The 18,332-nt window shown below is 41.5% G+C and overlaps 1 protein-coding gene across 1 annotated transcript; it reads right to left on the reverse strand.

Moving 5' to 3' along the window:
* Positions 1-2,258: 2,258 nt before the first annotated feature.
* LOC101473966 (FYVE, RhoGEF and PH domain-containing protein 6) lies at positions 2,259-18,030 on the reverse strand. The gene is made up of 20 exons (XM_024803103.2): positions 17,670-18,030; positions 15,185-17,039; positions 12,049-12,187; positions 11,718-11,785; positions 10,418-10,448; positions 8,765-8,916; positions 8,131-8,287; positions 7,935-8,022; positions 7,359-7,409; positions 7,171-7,229; positions 7,008-7,079; positions 6,216-6,284; positions 5,840-5,923; positions 5,659-5,738; positions 5,390-5,492; positions 5,119-5,265; positions 4,837-5,025; positions 3,424-3,552; positions 3,192-3,331; positions 2,259-3,093 (listed from the first exon to the last, which is right to left on the reverse strand). The coding sequence occupies exons 1-20, from the start codon at positions 17,680-17,682 to the stop codon at positions 3,057-3,059; spliced, it is 3,663 nt and encodes a 1,220-aa protein (XP_024658871.2). The 5' UTR covers positions 17,683-18,030; the 3' UTR covers positions 2,259-3,056.
* Positions 18,031-18,332: the final 302 nt, after the last annotated feature.

Raw genomic sequence — 18,332 nt, forward strand, 5'->3', positions numbered from 1 at the left:
CAGGCTGCTAGTAACACAGCGTGTAAAGATAAAATTTAGGTACAAGGACTGGACGGAAAATGAATGAAAAAGCAGACATGTCCAAAGAAGACACTTTTAAAGACCTTCTGAAAGCCTGAAGAGCTATGGCTCAAGAGCAATTCTGGTAATGAAATGAGGGGTGACTCAAGATATCTGCAAAAGACTGTATAAACTAGGGGTGCAACGATACACAAAATTCACGGTTCGGTTCGGTTCGATACTTTGGTGTCACGGTTTGATATTTTTTCGATACAAAAAAATGTTCATGCCTTTTTAATTTGTCATTTATTAAAATTATAAATATATATTTTAACTCAAAAGTACAGTTTTTAAATTGAATGTTGCTGAAACAAAAGTAATTAAAAAAATAAATTATCTGATTGAGGAATCACTCATCTTTGGAAAAGAGAGTTTATTACAGAGTTCTGTTTGTACAGTTATGTTTTGTTTATGTTGCCATAGTGACGGGTGACGCCCTCTCGTTGCGACGGTGTGTCCTTCCGGGGTCAGAGGGCGCCCTGTGTGTTGTTGTTGCTGTGCTGTTGCCGCGCTGAGCAGTTAGCTAGCGGCAGTGTTCTTCTGCAGATGTCAATTGTTAGCAGAGCTGCTCTGTGCAGCGTTATGGCATAATAATTTTAAGGGAGAATAAAAAGTCGACACACATATCTCATTCCTGACGGAGGACTCTACCACTACACTTCTCCAGTCCATTCACAGAGTCGTTGCATGGTAAGACATGGATAGGAAGTGGGCGGAGCCTTTTACCGTCATTTTATTACGACGCAAAGTACAAACACCTGTGGACACACAATCCAACATCAATAAACGGCTGTGCTCCCTGGCTAGCTCACGGGAAGCAAGACCAAACGACACCTCCGTCTCCTCCTTGTCTGAGCTCGCCACATTGGTGTTAGAAGTGGGATGATGGTGGCACCCCATGTTCTGACCCGAGTGACTTTTCCCCCGCGGGTCTTGACCGGCCGGTGCGCCAAAAGACGGCACCTGGACATTTGCAGGACTTTGTGTGGGGTAATGGGGTCGTCGGGGACGACTGACCCCATAGGTGGGGGCTATGTAGCGGGTCAGGGCTGTTCGGGGTTCTGTTTGTACAGTTATGTTTTGTTTATGTTGCCATAGTGATGGGTGACGCCCTCTCGCTGCGACGGTGTGTCCTTCCGGGGTCAGAGGGCGCCCTGTGTGTTGTTGTTGCTGTGCGGTTGCGCACTGAGCAGTTAGCTAGCGGCAGTGTTCTTCTGCAAATGTCAATAAATGGCTGTGCTCCCTGGCTAGCTCACGGGAAGCAAGACCAAACGACACCTCCGTCTCCACCTTGTCTGAGCTTGCCACAATATTAAACATATCAGGTCCCCATAAGGAGAATCATGTGCTAACGGCTGTCTAAATGACTCGAGTAAAGTTTGTAGCATGCATGCTTGTTGTTTTTGTCTGCTTCCACTTGTCTTTGCACTAGGATGATGTCGGCGTAAACGCGCAGTCATATTCGTTGTGTTCCCACTAGTGCTGTCAGCGTTAATCTCGTTGAAATGACGTTAACGCCACAACACGGCAAATCTCCGTTAACGAGCTACCCCTGATCGCCCTTGCGTGGGGCTAGACGGCCAAAACGTTAACGAGCTAACTGCGCTAACACACTAGTTCCCACCCATGTAATTGAGCATTGCTGGCACATCCAACATACTGTTTTACTTTAGTCCATGACTCGCTTACCTTCAGGGTCATACCTCACATGAAAACCAAAATAATTCTAAACGCCAGATCTGAATGAGGGTGGGGGAGGTCCATCTTGCAAGGAGAGCTTAACTTCTGTCTCGCTAGCTTGCCCTGCGCTCTTCCTTCTGAAGATGCTGTCTGTGTTGAGCGCTCAGTGGATCTGCGTTCGACTACTCCGCCTAGGCTGCACTGTCGAGCGCAGATCCACTGAGCGCTCAACACAGACAGCATCGTCAGAAGGAAAGTTGATAAAATAAATTACAAATTTTGTATTGTTCATACATATGCGTACCGAACCGAAAGCACTGTATCGAACGGTTCAATATCGATACGAGTATCGTTGCACCCCTGGTATAAACCTTTAAGATCCATCATGAGGACTTATATAAGTGACTAAACTGTACAGTCAATTTGCAGCATTTAAAGTAAAAGTGATTTGGGTGTAAAGTATAGCGTTAACGTTGGAAAAGAATAATTTCAGCAAACATACATACAACAACAATAAACACATGAAAATAAAGATTTATTACAATGACAGAATTTGAGCAGTAAAAATTAATTTCTTGTCAATCTAATTACAATCACTTCTATTTACATAGATATATATTTAGGGTATAATCATATGAAGCCATTTGATTGACTTAGGTGCAGAACCCATTATGGGACAGTTTGAACAGTGAATTCTCCACCAATACATCATTGAGACTTTATCTTCTTAGACTGGAGTCTGCAATCTAAAGTAAACATTTCTTACCCAAGCAGGAAGTGAACATTGTTTTAACATTGCTCTGAACGTGCTCTATGGTAACTTATGAAGTGTGAAAAGAAAAAAAAAAAAAAAAAGCATTCTCAAACCACAAGAAATACCCACATAATTTATTTAGGAATCTGCTGGATAGACGTGTGTTCACATGTTATGACAGCAGCCGTGTCCACAGTAACTAATGGATAATTCTCTTTTTCACCAAATCTGTGCTATGGCAATCCAAGCACGACATTAGACAATTGCATTAAAAGCATAACCCAAAGTCTAAAAATGGATTTCTGACATAGAAGCCTAAACTTTTTAAATGCATGTGGAAAAGATTCATGTGACTGTGCAAAAATAAAAATGGGTAAATCCCATCTCCACAAGAGAGCTCTAAAAACAATGTAAAAAGTAGTTACAGTAATTACAATAAAATCAATAAAAACAAAACGCACAAAACTGGTGACTCCAGATGCTGTTTACAGATTTCTGGGAGCACTGAGGTAAAACAGTTTCAGCCGAGGCAAGCACAGCCAGCAGCTTCACACAGCAGATATTAAAGCACAGCAGCCTCTTTAAAAGACGTGATCCATCTGTTAAAAAAAGAAAAAAGAAAATATTATTACAATATTTTAATATTATTAATATTGTCACTATATACAATAATAAATAGCATCTCTCTCTACAGTACTTTTGGGCAGTCTCTGGGCTGTCAGCTTTAAAAATGTAGTAAACTTTGTTTTTGTGGTAGAGTTTGAACTGCGACGTCTGTGAGGAATCAGCTTTTACAACAAATCCCAGCAGGGGCAGACTCTCCAAAGCTGCCACGTCCTGCATGAAGAAATGAAAAACAAACGTTGCAATAATTCTCTTTGTTCCAACTGCCATACTGAGCTTTTATTAATACAAGTAGAAGACTTTACCTCACTTGCTGCGTATTTGTACAGGACCTTGTCTTTAATGACGAACCATAACCTCTTCCCGTGCTTTTTAGCCACCTTGGACACCTGCAGGTACCCACTCATAGAGGAGTCGTCTGTGCTGGCCGTCACCTTTACAAAGTAAAAGCAGTCTGATGAGTTTTCTGAACATTATATGAAGCCAAGTTGGGACACTGTAAAATGTAAATATAAACAGAATGCAAATCTTCTAAATCCAAATTTTTATAACAAGAATTGAAAACATTAAATGTTTAGAAATTTTACTATTTAATGAAAAATATTAACTCATTTTAAATTTGATGGCAGCAAAACTTCTCAAAAAGTTGGAACAGGGGGAAATAAAGGCTGGAAAGAACTTTCTATAACTAATTAACCTGGATACATAAAGTCTTCAAAAGATTCAGAGATTCTGGAGAAATATATCATGCAAAGAAGAAGCCATATGTGAACATGAGCTAGAATCACTGCCATCTTCTCTGGACCAAAACTCATTTAAAATGGACTGAGGCAGGGGTGTCCAACTCCAGGCCTCGAGTGCCGGTGTCCTGCAGGTTTTAGGTGTCTTTGATCCAACACAGCTGATTCAAATGGCTAAATTACCTCCTCAACATGTCCTGAAGTTCTCCAGAGGCCTGGTAATGAACTAATCTTTTGATTCAGGTGTGTTGACCCAGGGTGATATCTAAAACCTGCAGGACACCGGCCCTTGAGGCCTGGAGTTGGGCACCCCTGCAATAAGGGGTCTTCTGGTCCTCTGGTGGGGTCCACGGAACAGTTTTCTGCTTTCCCTTAGTCCAGGGGTAGGCAACTCCAGGCCTCGAGTGCCGGTGTCCTGCAGGTTTTATGAACTTTATGAGGAGGTAATTTTAAATCAGCTGAGTTGGATCAAGAACACATCTAAAACCTGCAGGACACCAGCCCTCGAGGCCTGGAGTTGGACACCCCTGCCTTATTAGCATTCAGTACAAAAGCCTGGATCTCTGATGGTTTGGGGGGGGGGGGTCGCACAAGAGCTTATGGAATTTGCAGCTTGCATATCTGAAAAGCCGTTATTAATGCTGAGAGGTATTAAAAGCAATATATGGTCCCATACAGATGAAATCTTTTTCAGTGAAGACCTTGTATACTTCAGCAAGAAAATGCTAAACTGCATACATCAACAGTCCCCTACTGAAAACATTTCAAGCACCATAAAACAATAAATACGTTAAAGAAGACCCAGGACTGTTCAGCAGTTAGAATCCTATATCAGACAAAAATGGGACAACATCCCTCTCTTGAAAGTCCAGCAGTCCAAAATTTTTTCTATTGTTCTATTGTGAATAATAAATAAACTACTGCAGTAATAAGGTTGTAATGGAAAGTGTATACAGATGAGGGCGACATATGAACTACCTCTTTGAGGGTTGCGGGTATCAACTTCTGCTTTTTGTGGAAAGTAAACGCAGTTCTTTTTCCAAGTTGATGGGTCTGTTCGCCTTTCTGCTCCAAAAGAACTTGGAAACACTGGTCACACACTCGAGTAAACTTGTTCTTTTTATATTCGAGAGGGAATTCATTGGAGGAGCAAGATTGGCACACAACCTGTGGAAGAATAAAGCACAAGTTTTACTTTTTTTGCCCTTCCATCTCTCCCTCATTCTGGACAGTAAGCATGTTGTACAACTGATGCCTCACCTTTCCGCACGCACGGCAGTGATGTCTCCTCCACGTTTGGGTGAACTTGGAGGTGCAGACCATACACATGGAGGCCCGCTTGTCAGGGATCCATATGGGGGCTTTGGATCCCAAAGGAGCACCATCGCCAACATCAGTGCCATCCAGCTGAATATGAGTGGTACAAAAAAAAAAATGAAGGCACACAGGAGTTTCAGTGGCTGCTCATACAATGTTAAATGTTGCTCACATATTGCAACAGCCGGAGATGTACTTTTTTAAGTGATCTTACCACATCTCGAGGCTTGCCAGGGGTAAAGCTGCTCGTCTTCTTGATGTGTTCACTGATCGCTGTGGAAATCGTTTCAAGCCATTCGTCCTGTTCCTCGGCCGAGCTACAGAAAGAGAAAACAGAGCATATGTAAAAAAAACAAAAAAAACCCAAAATAGATTCAAGAAAAACAAAAAAGAAGAACATACACTAATGAAATAAAATGTAATAACAACAACAACAACACACCATCTTAAATTACAAAGGCCTCTTTCATTTCTGATCATTACCTCGCGGAGAGAATGAAAGAGCGCTCCACGCTCACGATGTTCAGCTCGTTCTGATAGGCCTCTTGACTCGGTTTGCTAACCTGTAATTATTTTCACTGTGAGCCGTGATGCCAGGATAAAGATGATCTCGTGATGTGAGAAAATGTGAAAATTGACAAACAGAATAAGAATGAGTTCTCACCTTCATTCCTCTGAGGGGCAGCGTGTTTTTGAACATGTACTGGCCTGACTGAACGGGTTTGGTGTACAGCAACATGTCGTTAAACTAAATGGAAAATGACATGAAACATTTTCATTCTGTCATGACCATCGAGTCTCAAATACACCAGTAATAAGATCATAAAAATGTGGGGAAAATATCAAACAAATGTCGAAAGACATCTGAGCACCATGGAAGCTAAATCTATTAATCAAGCCAAGTTCCTTATATCAGCTCAACAGAATCTATGACCACATGTTTTACTAGGAAGGGAACCATGAGTGGAGGCACATGACAGAAACACTGCTGTTCGATTGTGATTTGGTTATGAAAGCATAAAAGGAAATATCGACTATACCAGGAAGAACATTCTGGGCTGCATAACTTTCCTCGACAGCTTCATCAAGATCCCCTCTTTAAGGTATATCTGGAAAGGAAAAAAAAAAAAAGGGGGGGGGGGGAGAAATCACAAAAGTGTAAATTAGCAAAAAATATCCCTCCCCATATTTTACTTTATCACTCTTCTCACTGCCTTTTCTTTATCCAGAACTTCTTCGTGCAACATGTGAAGAAAAGTACTTTGCAGAGCTTGAAGTTCATTATTTTCTCCAATTGATGGCCTAGAGAAGGTCAATATTAGCAGCCCGCCTTAATAATCACGTGGCAGCATGGTGGCTCAGTGGTTAGCAAGAACATCCTGGACTCAGGCACACTCCCGTGTGCTGTTTTCATGGTGTCCCAGTGCTTGTGTGGGAGCTTCAGTTTCGCCCATCAATAAATAACATGCTACGTTAACGCTGCCTACGTCAGCCCAGGAAACTCTTGCAAAACATATTGTTAATCTCAACTGAGGAAACATTGCGTTCCCACTTTCTCACCAAGTGGAACAACTCAGTTAAATATGCCCAAGCATAGTCAAATAAACCAGACTCTGGTGGTTACACCTGCTTGAGTACAGTATGTATCGCCTAACGGGAAACCAGTTTAGCTGCTTCAGTTTTTCCCAGAGTCCTTCATGCTGGAAAAGCGTGATGGCTCACTGGGACATTAGAATCAGAGAGACATCATCCGTGTTAGCACAACCTTTGCTTGTCCTACATTGACATTGCCTGTGTACGTACAAAATCTTACAAAAGCTTTATGACCTCACCCGGCCAGGCTGGACAATCTCATGGTTGCCAATCAGACGGCACTGGACACGGATCAAACTCTGGAAGATATCCTGAGAAAAAAAACGAGTGGAATGTGTAAGTAACGTGTATTAGGGATTTACCATGTGATTGCTTATCATGAAATTTCTATTTTGCTCTCACCCCTTGTTTCATGAAGTCATTTGCATGACTGGCCACCTCTTTCACTATAGCAAGGGCAGCTGAATGGACACAAATTTGTAATTGTCACACACATGACATGAAATATTTCCATTCCACTAACACCATCAAGAATATTTACGGATCTGCAGGTTTAAAGAAATTAATAAAAATAAAGGTTATGTCGTTACCTTCTGTGTCTTTGTAGTCGTCTGCATCTTCAGGCAGGTTTTTTAGATAATCTAAAACAAAATAAAAACATTTAAGTTTTGCTATCAACAGTGTAACCACAACAAGTGATCAATAAGTACGCAAATGGGTGTTAAGGGCTCAGTCTCTATATCCAATTCCTGGAATGATTCAGAACTTAAATCCTGGATGAAAAGGTCTTCAGGTGTTTACGTAACGCAGCTATACAAGAGTGACGTGGGAAACATTCATCATATGTTGGCACTGACCGATTAACCAGACTCGTGAATCCACAAGCTCACTCTTGTTGAAGCTTATGTTATGTCACCAAATCTGATTCGGACCCTACTTCAAAAGCCTTATTATACAAGGAGTCAAGAAGGAGCACAAAAGATTTTCATAATAAGCACCAGAGGGCAGCATGATGCCTGAGATGAGACATCAAAGGCTGCGCCAACGTGTACAGTTTAGGAGTCCAAAACTACAACAGTAGTTTGTACTTAAGTTAAACTCACCTTTAAGTATTAAATAAGAAACATAAAAGATCTATTTCAATGACTCTTTATTTACAGGTTTACCTGTGAGTAGCAGCTGGTACTGAGGAATCCTCTGTACAGGTTTTAACAGGTAATGCTTCAGAGCCAAGCTGGCGCAGCGTGGACTAGCCTTAACAAAAAAAGAGAACAAAACCAAATCAACATTTAATGGTTTTTGTTTTGTTTTTGAAAAAGGGAGCAAAGACACTTACACGCAGAACAGGTTGAGCACCATTACCTCAAATTCCCGTACTACTGCGCCAAATGCTGGATTCTTCTTAGTCTGCTCATCCAGGAGAACCACATTCCTGTCAAACTCACGAATGTATGTCGAGTACATCTTCAGATAGGGCCCCTGTTTCAGGAAAATGTCTGCTACCTGGGGATTCTCGTTCCTGTAAACAAAACAGGGCGAAAAGAAAAACACTGGTCAGTTCCTCGATCCATCTATGTGATTAGGTGGGGGGGGGGGGGGGGGGGGGGGGGGGCATACTTTGGTCCATACTTTTGTTTTATAGTATCTATTTTTTCTCCTATAGAGTAAATGAATAATCAAAAACATGTGAAAATATATATTCTTACCCAGAGCTTGAATACTTCCTTGTGGATCATGAACAGAAAAAAAAATCACCAATGTTCTGAGTTTCCTCTTTACCCGACTAACCACACTTTCAACAGGCACTAACGGCACCACATAGGTATCGTGACTTGATTTCAGACCGTGGGCATTAGTATGGAGTTAAAACATAAAAACATCCCTCTTCCTCTGAAGACTATCAGTTATTACTGCATGGTTTAGCTCCCAATCGGCAACAAGAGCACATGTAAAGCTCTCAGTAAAAAAAATAAATAAATAAAAAACTTTGTTATACCATTTAGCTATTCTTTGTCTCAGTTCGGAGAGGAGGTTTTGGTTGAGTTCGTAGAGCTGTGGGAGGGAGTACAGTATCTGGTTTAGAAGACGGTCCTCAATCACAGGCTTCCCACTCTGGCGAGAGGCTTTAGACACTGCATCACGGAAGTCCTGTTGATAGACAGATAAAAAGTCAGATGGACACAGCTTAAGTGCATTCTTAAAAGACAATTAAATTCTGTTTTATTTGCATAGTGCTAAATCACAACAGCTGCCTAAAGGCACTTTATGTTGCAAAGTAAAGACCCTACAATAACACAGAGAAAACCCCAAAAATAAAATGACCCCATATGAGGAAGCACTTGGTGGCAGTGGGAAAGAAAAACTCCCTTTTAACTGGAAAACTCCGGCAGAACCAGGCTCAGGGAGAGGCGGCCATCCTCTGTGACCGGTTAGGGGTTAAAGGGGCAAGACAGGACAAAAGACGCACTGTCATTCTTATAAAATAAAATCAGGACCAAAGAAATAATAAATACAGAGCAGCAAACACTGTGGGTACCATTTATGGTTCGCTTTCTGGTGGTTTATAGCGACACATGGCAAATAAAACTGCCAACAGACCATGTACCCAGCAGAGAGCTCCTGTGGTTAACGTGCGATTTCCTCCTACTTAAAAAAAAAAAAAAAAAAAAAAAAAAAACAGCTGACAGTGTAGGAGGCGGCTCACATGGTGAAGGATGTAGCAGAAAAAAAAAATTAAAAGCATATACGTTTCACGAGACTACGCTGCAGACAGTCAGCGGTAACAAACGTGTGACGTTTGTTGAGAAAAAGGCCAGTTTGGTTATCTTGTTTCCATTATAACACTTTTGTCTGCATTTAGATCCCGAAAACGAGAGCGTCTAAGAATATGCATTACCAGATAAATCAGATAGAATACACATGCTGTGGTGAGTGCTGATGTCCGTTTGAGTACCTGACAGAGCTGGGTAAAATAGAAAGCCACTTCAACATTGCTTTGAACTTCATCTGATCTGTTCTTCACAAATGTGCAATCCACTCGAGCGCTTCCCGTGTATGCTATACAGTCATAGATGGGAGTCGTCACTCAAGGCTACTACATCTTACGTACCAGCCCTGATCAAATTTCCTCACACTTAACACTGCAATTCCTGAATTTATCACATCTCCTCTTCCTGAGCAGATATGATGAACTGTCAAGAAAAAGCGACTCAACAAACAAACAGAAGCAGATGTGGAGATTCTCGTAGAGATAGGGAGTGCTTTACTTCACCGATCTAAGAGTGGGTTGGCAAAGACTTGGTTAGACTGGTTGGACGACACATAAAAAATATTGTTCTTCCCTTCTTGTCGCACAGCAAACACTGCAGGGGAAGTACAGCATAGGAATCAGATCATTTTTTTGGCAGCGGTTAAAACAACGCGACTGTGTATCATTCAGAGCAAGTATAGTGTTACAATAAGAACCTTTTATTGCCAGAAGGACGGAGAAAAGTCTATTCTGCCCTTCTATGAGGATCAAATCAAACACATATGGAGAATGTGGGCTCCGACACTAGACCAGCACTGGCTCAAATATATACCCACAGCTCTTTTCATGGCAAACACAGTGGTTGCTTTTGTTTAAAAGGTGACATGTGGAAGTACTCACAACATGAAGCAGCTTCAGGACGTCAACAAACCTGGAAAAACAAAATACAGTTATAATGGTTACGCAATCGCTGCCTCCATACAACAATACATCATCATGTTTTGTGAGGTTTTGACATATATGTGTGTCTACCCATTACAATGAAGGTGAATGGAAATTGTTTTGTTTTTTTCCAGTCAGGCGCTTACACACAGATTCTGCAAGACTCTACCATCTGTTGGGTGCAAGTGGAGCAGTGTGTCAAACATATGGCCCAGGGGCCAGAATCAGCCTGACAAAGATTCCAGTCAGGCCCGCTGGAAGGCTTTGCAAAATGTGAAGGAGTTCATAGATTTTGATCATTTAACTGTACTTTCATGTTTTACAGCTTTCCCTATGGAGAAAGACCTCCCCCACTGCCATTCATACTACACCAAAGTAGTTTTTTTTTATTTTTATATAGCACATTTAATGACAACAGCAACGCTGACCAAAGTGCTGTACAGAAATCCAAAATAACTAGTACCAAGTAACTTTTATTATTAGCACCAAGTACCTCTCATACTGTATTAAAAGCCAGTGGATACAAATGTATTTTTAGATGAGATTTAAATTGATTGACAGTAGGAGCCTGTCTGATGTGTTGGGGTAGATTATTCCACAGTTTAGGCGCTACGACCCAAACGCTCGATCGCCTCTGTGAACCAGCCTAGACCTTGGTATGGCTAAAAGCAAAAGATCATTTGTTCTAAGAGATCTAGAGGGCGCATAAGGCTGCAAGAGGTCAGACAAATACCCAGGAGCCTGTCCATTCATAGCTTTATAATCAACAATAACATTTTAAAATCAGTTCTGAAGTGAAAAGAGAGCCAGTGGAAAGAGGCAAGCACCGGGAAATACGTTCACATCTTTTAGTTTGCATCAGAAGGCGAGCTGCAGCATTCGGGACCAACTGCAGTCTTGCAAGGCAGGTCCGACTAATTCCAACATATAATATAGTTAAACAATACAAGACACACACCAGATGATCTGGATGATGAGCTACTAGAACTTTTTCTTTAATATTTCATGTAGAAAAACTGAGATGTACTGTTGAATTTGCACTTCTTAACAATTAAATGTTTAGTTAAATGGCTTTTTCTCCAGTCTTTTCCCCCCAGTGTGTAAGTTAATGTTGCAAACACCAAGAGAAACTTTTAATCTACAAAAACCCACAACAAACCTGAGAGACAGACATCCCAAAATCTGGGCAAAATTATCCTAGACTATGTGCACACGTGGAGTCCAAGAAATGCAAATGAGGGAAAAAAAGGACACTCACACACTCTCAGAGGTCATAATTTCTTGTGCAATGTTGAATATCTTGTTTTTCTTCTTTTCACTCGCCGTCTGATGAAGACAATCAATAAAAACAGTACAGTTTGAATAAAACAGTACAGTAAATGTAGCACACACACTGCTCGCAGCAGACGTACAAGATGCAATAATAATATATTAATCTATTAGAAACAGCATGAGGATGATGCTATAAATGTTTTTGTTTTTCTTGTTAAAGGAAGGCGTGTTCTCCCCTGCAGGACTATTTTGCCTGCATCCTTGAAATTCCTGCAATGAGCAAACCCTGTCAGGATCTAACAGCTTCTGCTCCTCACCGTTTTCTCCTCTGGCTGCTCAGGGTCACCTTTACTTGAGTCAGAGCTGCTGTCATTCTCGCCTTCGTCTTCTGAGGTGGTCTGGATAAAGTCATCATCAAACGGCACCTCAAGAACAATGTCTTTTTCAAAGGAGCTTCTGTAAAAAAAAAAAAGTCAGAAACACATGTTAGTCAAAGAGCAAAACAGGGACCGACAAACACAAACAGGGCAGGTAGTCTTGACACACAACTATCTGAAGGCATTTATTCTGCATTTGAAAGGCGCTGACACACCTTTAAAATACACATGGCACACGAGCGAGGGGAAGGGAATTTCAGAAGAATGAGGAAGATTTCTGATATAAAAAAAAAAACTCTCCTCAGCATTTAATCCCAAGAATTTCTTATACGGGAGCATTTATTATTAAAAGTCATAGAAATGCACACAGGAAAGGGAGGACTTGACACCTTTAAATGTTAAATCTAATTATCAATACAATCACAAGCCTACTCCTACTGCATCTTTTTACATCTGCTCACAGAACTCAGAAATAAGGCACCGTCATCGTCAGCAGTTTTAACAGGACTTCACATGAACAGCTAACAGGAAATTGTGCCAAAGATGCGCCGCATGTCTAAAATGCCACAATTCCCAGAGGATTCTCAGAAGGCACCTCCCTGAACAAAACTTACAAAGAAAGAAAGCAGACAAAGCTAAGGGTCTGTGCCCCCTTTACAACCGCTGTAGTACTTCGCAGTGAGCGGTCTCTGCTATGAGCCAACGTGTTTCCAACATGTGAGTGTTTGAACCAAAGCGCTGCGACATGCTAAGCTGTTGGAGGCAGCGTGTACAGTTACACAAACTGTAATCCTGTTATCCAGCTGACTTCTGCAAAACTGCTCATTCAAAACCAGACATGTGAAATTCTTTGCCTACTAACAGGATTACTACAAAGATTACTTCAGGGAATATACACACAGGAAAAAAAATAAATAAATTAAAAACTGGAGCCAATGAAGACGCAAACTCAGAAACATTTAAAAAAAACAAAACAGAAAAGAATAAAAAAGGGTCAGTTCAACAAAAGTGCAAAAAAGTAAAAACGTATCTATTTAGCACTGATCTGCTTCTTATGATGAATGTATGTAGATCTGCAGAAACGGCGCAATATCTAACAGTGCAAACACAAATCTGTACATAAACAGATTTAATGCACAAATCTGTGATATTTTCTCAGCTGAATTTGTTCATAATCTGCAAACAAAGTTAGAACATGTTCAGGAACAAATAATAGAAAGCACATCTTAAAACTTTACTACAACTACCACTAATAATGTTGATGATCAAAAATATTTCACCCATCCGTTTTCTACTGATTCAATTTAGGATTGAAGGTGGAGGGGAGACGGCAATTGTTTGGACAAGTCACTAAAATATTGCAAGAAAGCCATTTACAGTCACATTCACATCTATGGCCAGTTTAGAATCACTAAATAGCCTAAGATCATGTCTTTGGACTCTGGCAGGAAGGCGGAGTACCTGGAGAGGAAATGCAAACTCCACACAGAAAGAGCGGCCAGCCCGTGGATCAAACACAGGAGCTGCTTGTTATGAGATGACAGTGCTGTCCAGCACAACACCGTGCCACGGTAACACTTTCATTAGCCATTATTTACAGTTTTCCAAAATGACAGAAACAAAATAAAACACTAATAGAATTAAATTAATGACAGAGGACAAAAATTACATTAAATGTTAAGAAAATGGGAGCAAGAGTAGACAGTGACTCAACATATAGTAGTTTAACAAACCAATACAAAGACCAAACAAAACTCGTCCTTCACACATGACACATTTGGAACAAATGTTCCAGTTACTATGATTATTTAAGTATATCTTATCCTGGTCAGGTACTTCTTCTCAATGAATGATAAGATGATGGTTGGCAATGTCGCGTGCATGCTGGAGGATGTTTTTCGTTTTGTTTTTCCAGTAAGTGTAGTGCCTTTTTTTATTTTTTTAATCTTGAGCTGATAGATCGCACGTTCCTTCCTTCATTTTGTTCTGGTCTGTTCATGCAAAGTCTTTTCTATGTTTATTGTTTGACTGATTTTTAAACCCTAGTCTCCAGGAAAAAAATAATCATCAGCTCTATTATCTGAAACAGTTTTGAAAGGTGTTGCTGTTTTTGTGGCTTCCTCCTCTGACACTACTGTTTCCATTTCTTCACCCCTTATTTATTTAGTACTAACTTAATGCATCACCATCATCACTTTCTTCATTACATCTTAGTGTTGATCATGGCATGCAGATTGCAGATTATTCTAAGTCACTACAGAACAAAACTGGCCAGTGGACACGCTTCATGAATCTGACGGGAATTTTGTGAGAAGCATAAGCACGTCACCACCCGCACATTTGTGAACAAAGGCCAGAAACTCCTTTTGTTCCCCTAATGCACACATCACTAACAGTTTTATAAACATATATACTTTTTAGCATTAGGTAGTTATAGTTGGGATTGTAGGTTTTTGGTTTGAAAACAAACAAATCTAACTATTCAGTAAAAGGACTAGATGTTGTAGTCCCTGATAATGGACTGATAACGGATAATCATTGTAAAATGAAAAATAAAGTCTTATATTGAGTTCTGATGAAAGGTTTCCTCTTTAAGCAGCAGATTTTTAATTCTATCACCTCCACTCTATTGAACTGAGCCTTTAAGAAGAGAAACAGGTGTCGTTTTAGCGTCTTCCTAACACCAGATAACCGCAGAGCTGCAAACACAAAGACACTGTGAAAGCGCTTCTTAAACCACAGAAATGTGGATTGCATTGATCTAGTATGTATTCTTCCCTTCTAGGCTAAAGATTGTCTCTGCCTGTAATAATAACAACATGTTTATACTTTAAATTTGTGTAGTTTAAGTCAGTGTGTCAAGGCTATGCAAGCACACCATACCTGTCAAACTACCCTGACAGGAATTAGAAAAACAAACAATGCGAAGGCCCTCTGCGCTCTTCCTTTTCGCCCTCTGTCATCAGAAACATATTTTGCAGATGAATGGTTGTTTAAAAGAAATTTCAGGACACAATGAAGAACGTGCTGTTAAAAATAAATCAGGTTTAGAGGTAGTCGAGTACATCAGGTCTACCTGTCACAGAGTGCTGGTGTCTGTTGGTGGTCTTTCTCCAGGGACATATATGGATCCTGCTCCTCATAAATGCCCTCATTATCATACACCGAGCTCTCCGAGGAGTCAGGGTGTAAGTATAAGCCCTGTGGGTCAGTGTAAACTGAGCTCTGCCATGGTTTAGGCTGTGAGTAGGGGTCCTGAGGATATGGCCCTGAATTTTCCACATTGGCGAAGTCTGATATCTCCTCATACACAGGGCTGTCCTCAAATGGGACAACTTCTCCTTCATTTTCTCCGTCCACATTTTGCTCAAACTCAGTAAATGGAGCGGAGAATTTACGTTCGGGATAGTTCTGCCATAGGTCTTCGTCGTTGTCAACACTTAGTTCATTATCATCGGGAGTGTAGTCTGGGAACTGGTCTTCTTTTTCCGTCTGCCTGGGTAACCTACTCTTTGATAATTTCAAGGGTTGTTTCCGGAAAGAAATTGTCTTCTGTACTTTTTTAGAGCGAATGATGTCAGCGCCGGAGAAGGACTTGGCTTTGCTCACACTGGAGCGAGAATGCCTATTAACTTCAGCTGCTGGATGGTTACCGCTTGATTTGTCAGTGGAAGGCAGAGGCGGCTCCTTCTTTTTCCCGTGTCCTTCAAACTCCCTTGCTGCTCTCTCCTCAGATGATCCCTTATTCTGATTCAGCAGCTTCTTTCTCTGGGGCTTCTTTGGAGGTACTTTACCCATCCCAGTTTTCTCCACTGTGGCAACAGGCTGGCTGAGGGCCTGCTGACTATGCAAAATGCCACAAGCTTCCTCCTCATCACCCTTTGCTTTCCTCTGAATCTTTTTATTATTCTTTTTAGCGGAGAAATCCATCTCATAAGTGCCACAGCCCCAATCGAGATGTTCCCCTTTCACGTCCTTTGGAATTGCCTGAGGAGCCGAGCTCAGTACTTTTTCGAGCTCAGACAGAAAAGGTTTTTTCTTGGGTGGAGCAGCTGGAGGGGGACAAGTTTTCACTGACGGAAAAGCTGGCAGTTTCTTTTCACTTTCAGGTGCACTGACAGACAGTGATGATGTGCCCTTCCTGTCTGGTGACACAGCCACATTTTTGGTGTTTATTTCTCTGCCATCTTGGCTTACAGACTCTTCCTTCCCCTTGTCCCCCTTTTCCTTATGGTCCTGAACAGCTTGCCTGGGTTTCTGTGGTACAGGGATAGGACTGGGCTTCCTAGGGGGAGCTGGGATTAGTTTGGGTCGTGGCACACTGAGAGCATCTTCCTCTGGTACTTGTCCAGGTACACTGTCAAGAATTCCATCATTTGCCTCATCACCCCGCGTTCTGTGAGGAGAAGTCGGCCGAAAAGCCACCTTAGGACGGGAAATATTAGTATTTACAGTGACATTTTGGTAAATAGCATGTTCGTCTTGAACAGACTGATAGTGAGTATGGGTGGGAGAGGCGTTCGTTGTTCTGAAGTATTCATTGTTTATTTTCTCTCTGCTATGATTGCGGGTGCCTTGAGAATTGACGCACGTGCAGTTGTCACTGCTGCACAGACAAATAGGAACAACGTAACCCCAGTCAGGCCTTTTGCTCTCGTGCGGCAGTCCATTTTGGGAAGCAAGGCGACCTACAGTCTGGGGGGTATCCGACGCAGATGTCTGACGTGGGCTCGTCCAGACAGGTTGCCTCTCTTCCACAGGAGTGTTGAATTTAGAGGGGCAGGGTTTGGGGGCTAGTGCCGGTTTCACCTTCATCTGCGTGCCAGGAGATGGTTGCGAGAGGCCACCTTTTCTAGGGATCAAAGGAGATTGCCGTGGACTTTCGTAGTAAGGCAGCTTTGGTTTAGGGGCCACAGGTGGCTTATGCATGCCTGGGAATAGAGAAATGAAATATATGAAGTTGGGACTTGAGGTAAAGTTATTTCCTCTGAGGGAAAACAACATCTAAATGACTGTAACCCTGACTATAATGTAATGACTGTGTTTTCTTTCACTGCTGATCCTAACCTTGGTATACATCATAAACAACCTCTCCAAGGGTTCAAATATCACATGATTTATGTTTGCCCCTCTATGTAGCAGCACATTACTCCAACTAATAGCTCGCGTCAACACGCAAAAGTGGGGGATTAGCAGGTGGGAGATGAAGAGTGGGAGAAGCAGTAAAAGGCAAGCCTGTTGACAAGCAGGGTTTTCAAGGCGTTGTTTTCAAATATTTCCCTGTTCAACAAGACACAGTTTGAACTGCTGACTGCGAACAAAATCAATACAAAACTCGAGATAATCAAATGTAACTTCATTTAGAGCTATGCTGTTTAAATGACTACCGAGCAGGCTAAACCTAAACAGGTGAGATTTATACTGTGTAGGAATAGAAAGAAAAAACATGCTGAACTACAGTATAGAAGTACATCTCTGAGCATTTACTATTTCCCGATTAGCCATTATAAGCTCACCGTGTTCACGTATAAACCAGAAAAGTCATCGAACGGGGAACTTACCTGAGTTCATCATCGCTCCACTCACTTCGCTTCTGTTTTTCTTTCTTTATTGTTTTCCGGTCCTTATATTAAAAATAAATAAATAAATCAGTGAAGACAAAAGTCCTTCATATCCGGATAAAGTTCAGATCGTCGATTCATAATGTGTCAAATAATCGACATTTTCTTTGATTTTAACCCGAGCGGCACACGTGATTCCGCCGCAAACAAGTTCTTCTCTCTGGCGCACCGGCTGTTGATGTTCTGCGATATGTAGCCAGCCAATAGCCGCGAGCTTCCTTTTTGTTTCCGAGGACGATCCACTAGAGGCCCCCCAGGAGCCACAGACGGCCAGAGTCAATCTTTGCATCCAAATCTTCCACAAATTGGCATTATTATGAGTTGTCACACTGTAAAATCTCTTCTCCACGCGGAAACAATAAACACTGACTTGTAGTAAGATTTAACGCTGGCTCATGACTGCTCAGGAATTTTGCAAGGTGCCATGCACGCATATCTTTCCTCCTACATCATCTTTTCTATTATTAATGGTATGACTAAGAAGCCAAAATTATGCCAGGAAGCCAGCAGCTCCTTTGTAACACATATTTTACGCAGAGGAAGAAATACTTGAAAATATATATATATATTTCCCATCAGTTCCCTCCTTGTGTCAGCAGGTTG

The sequence above is a fragment of the Maylandia zebra genome, linkage group LG7 (genome assembly GCF_041146795.1).
Source record: "Maylandia zebra isolate NMK-2024a linkage group LG7, Mzebra_GT3a, whole genome shotgun sequence".
NCBI lineage: Eukaryota > Metazoa > Chordata > Actinopteri > Cichliformes > Cichlidae > Maylandia > Maylandia zebra.